General features: G+C 32.0%; 1 protein-coding gene across 1 annotated transcript; it reads right to left on the minus strand.

Moving 5' to 3' along the window:
- Nucleotides 1-1,619: 1,619 nt before the first annotated feature.
- LOC105115913 ((-)-germacrene D synthase-like) lies at nt 1,620-4,054 on the minus strand (the record flags this gene model as incomplete). Its single annotated transcript, XM_011012986.1, has 6 exons — nt 1,620-2,127; nt 2,503-2,751; nt 2,863-3,001; nt 3,116-3,334; nt 3,519-3,885; nt 3,985-4,054. Coding segments are annotated over 6 exons (1,338 nt in total), but the record flags the coding sequence as incomplete, so codon positions are not given.

Raw genomic sequence — 4,054 nt, forward strand, 5'->3', positions numbered from 1 at the left:
AATATTCTTGACTATGACATTAGTAAATATTCAACTATGAATATTTCTAACTCTAACATTGATAAATATTATGTAGGTATCAAAATGAATAAATTTAAATCATTATTTATTTATTTATTTTTATTTCTGACTTTTGTGTTAGTGAATCAACAAATAAAAATCAATTAATTTTTTACGCATACACAATATTTTTATTTTTTATGTAGCTAAATAAAAGCAAAATTTAATAAAACAAAAATAAATAAATTTACATTAGTATTCTTATTTCTGACTCTAACGTCAGTGAATAAACCAATAAATTTATTTTATTTTATCTTATGTTATTTTTTATACACATTTTTTATTTTTATATAACTAAATAAAATACAATGAAATAAATTTGAATCGGTGTTTTTATTTTGACTCTGGCGTCAATGAATAAAAAAATAATAAATTCATACTTATATATTGTTTTACATGCATAATTTTTATTATTTTTTATTTACATTTTTGGGCTGGGTCCTTCTCTGTTTCATTTGCATGCAATATGTGAGCAACTCATATTTTACAACAAATGAATTATAATTAATTAGTTATTATGCAGATCACAATACAAATTTGATGAGTTATGATTTTTGAAGAGTTATGATTGTTTTTGGTTGATGTCATTGCAACCTTTATTTTGTTTTTCATGGAAAGTTAATTTGAGTTTTGCCTGAGTATGGGTAAAAGTTAAGTCCAGACAAATTTGATGAGAATGCAAAATATTATATTTTTCTCTTTTAATATTTATTATTTTATACTTATTTGATTCCTAAATGTATTCATTATTTTTATATTTTAATTTCGAATGTAAATGGAGGCATTAATGGTGAAACAAATTTATTTTGACGATTGTGAACAATTTCAATATAGTTTTATAATTGGGGCATATCTCTCTCATGGAGCTTTGCTTGAGGTGATCCAAAATGCTATGGAACCTAAGGAACAAATATATAACTTTCATGTTTTGATTTTTTAGAGTTGCTCACTACATTAAGGTCTAAATTGGTTATAAAGACATTGCACCTGTGTTGTCAACGTGCTGGAACGTCTTAGAGCATGGAAATCTAATATCATATGATTTATTTTTGGAAGCTTTTAAACTTGGTGCGTGAATTCTAGCTAAAGACATCACTTTTCTTGTTTTATTATACTTGTGGTTGTGTTGTTTAGTTTGATTAATTTCTCTAATTTTTAAAACTGCTACTAAATTAAATTTTAAGGCTTGTTTTAAGTTATTTAGTAATTAGGATTAATTAAATTTCTTGTTTTCTAATTGACAATAGTTAAGGAGAGATAGAATAATAGTTATAGTGTTAACTATTTGAAGTGCAAATTGATATATATATATATATATATATATATATATATATATATATTGATTTCATTGATGATTAGTTGTAAAAGACCCAATGAATATTGACTTGGATCAAGAATTATTTTTTTAATTGATTTTGATATTTTTATTTGAGTTATTTCTTAGTTATTGTTTTTAAATTGCTTTTGTTATACTCAAACCCTCCATCTTTGTCTGTGTAGCACAATATTAATTAGGCTAGATACTCTTTCTATAAATAATAAATACTCAAGCTATTATATTTTTGGTTAAACATTCTTGGTTTTATTTTATTTTTAGTTGTCTACGACAGCACACGAAGCATATATCAGACTAAAATAGAAAAAGTACAAAATAAGAAAAATAAGTCTCCTTATTGTAATAGAAAGTCTCCTTTGCTCCTCATTAGCATGGGGCTATAACCGGCTGGCATTTGTTTCCATTTTAATCGCAAGCGGAAATCCGCAACCTAGCAGTTATATTGGCACTGAATCTATAAACAATGACGCAACATCGTTTTTCATTGCTTTTCCAACAAGGCTATACCCATCTTCCTCCTTGTAAATGACATCTATGACTCTCGAAAGATTGAGAATGCGTTGAAGCAGAGGCATTGGCACAACGGTAGGTTTGAGACACTCTTCATTTATGTCCTTCCAAGCATTGACGACTTGCATGTGAAACTCTTTATACACTTCTTGTTCCGAGAGACCATATTGCCTTATGTAACATTCAACTCCTGAGGCGGCATGTCCTCTCTCTTGTTCAAACTGAAAAGTATACATAATAAGACCTTTATGACATATGTAGAAGGTGGGTTTTTTGTATTGGTGGGAAATAAAGGGAAAACGTTTGGGAACTAATCCATACTTTCAGTAAAAAAATCTAGAAGCCATAATTAGTAAAGCAATCATGGAGCACAATTATATTTGGTCTCTAATAAATTGACATAAAAATAAATGTATCAAACTTCTCCCATATTTATGGCATCAATGTAATTAGTTGTTTATTTCCTCCTCAACAATCTGATGAGTTCATCCATTTCCAATCTATCAAGTTATCCTAACTCCAATAGCTATTACTTTCAAGGAATTTCAAACAATCTTTACTTGAATGGTTTTTAACAAATTAAAATAAGCTCATACCTTATGTGATTTTACATCATCCATGAGTCTGCAAATTGTTTCTGAGGCTCTAACAATTTTAGGGCGATTGAACACCCAGTCAAATGCTTGCTCGGTCACCATGTCGGCCATGCCAATGAAAGACACGGTTGCGAGCATGCAATAACCAGTCGTTACTAGAGCCACCTGCATATATTCTTCCATCGTCGGGATATGATTTTCATGGAACCATTTGGCTTCGTTAAGGTAGGCGTGGACTAGAACTTTCATCTGTTACACATCGTACATATGAAAATGAATACTAAGTTAAACATAATAGAGTAATTTCTACAACATAGTATATCAGTATTTGATTTAAGGAGTGAAGAGTGTGGTGCATACTGCTTCTTTTCCATAGTGGACTCTGTAGGACCATCCCTCCTTCGCCACTTTTTCCTCCATTTCACTATAAACATTCAATAGTGCCTCGTAACATATTTTCATGTAATCTGGAAGGGGGTCCATGCTTTTAGTGTCCCACCTGAAAATTAAGTGTCCAGGTTTTTGTAATCGCGTTGTAACCGTTATTTGTCTCTTAATTAAGCTCTACTTTTTAAAAAGTAAAAACTAAAAGAGCCGTTTCCGGGCAACTAACCTGTCAATTGCTTCTGTGAAAAGTTCCAGCTCTTCAAGGGTGCCATAAACATCATAGATGTCATCAATAATCGATGTCATGGCTATTACTTTGGTAAGTATTTTCCTGGCGAGGGAGTACTGAGGCTCAAAATATACACCTACTATCCAAAAGAAGCACTCGACAACCCTGTCCCTTGCAAAAGGAAGCCTTCTAGCAAAGTCCAAACCCTTCCACCACCTGAAACAAATAAAATATTGAGCACTATCTGAAGAAGTAAATAGCTTCACAAGTAATCCTAAAAAGAAAAAGAAAAAGAAGAAAAATTAAGGCGCTGATGCACGAATTATAACTTGCTCTCTGCGTCAATATGCATTTTAACATGTCAACGTGCGTTCATTCTAAATTTGGATACAAGTATCACCTTGAAATTTCTGCAAGCTCTTCTTTATGTAATTCTTGCACGAGATTGAAATTCAACTTTGCAAGCCTTAGTAAAGTTTTGTTACATGACGGCTCGTCCTGGTAGATAGAAATGTAGCGCCTGCTCTCCAGTCTTGGAACGCCCCTTCGGATGGGCTGCTTTAGGGCATGAGAAACTTTTGCTGCTAGTGGACAGTCTGGACTAGTTTCCATGGACTTGAGGTGGATGGTTGTGAAAGCAAGGGCCTCATCAAGAATATCTTCTCCACGCACCGCTAGATGTGCAGCTTCATAGAGACCTAGGATGCCTCGAACATCATTGGATTGCTTGAAATAACCTTTGTCATCTTTGAACTTGTTGAATATATCTGAATTAAATCACCAGAGAAATGGACTTGAAAATTTGTATGAAGATTATGTTATGCACATTTCTTATAACAAATGGCCGTACATATACTTATAATTACCACATGAAACGTTGTAGCCATGTTGTCTTAGTAGTCGAAAAGCAAGAGCGGTGTTGTAAAGGTCATCATC

The sequence above is a fragment of the Populus euphratica genome, unplaced genomic scaffold (assembly GCF_000495115.2).
Source record: "Populus euphratica unplaced genomic scaffold, PopEup_1.0 scaffold1069.1, whole genome shotgun sequence".
NCBI lineage: Eukaryota > Viridiplantae > Streptophyta > Magnoliopsida > Malpighiales > Salicaceae > Populus > Populus euphratica.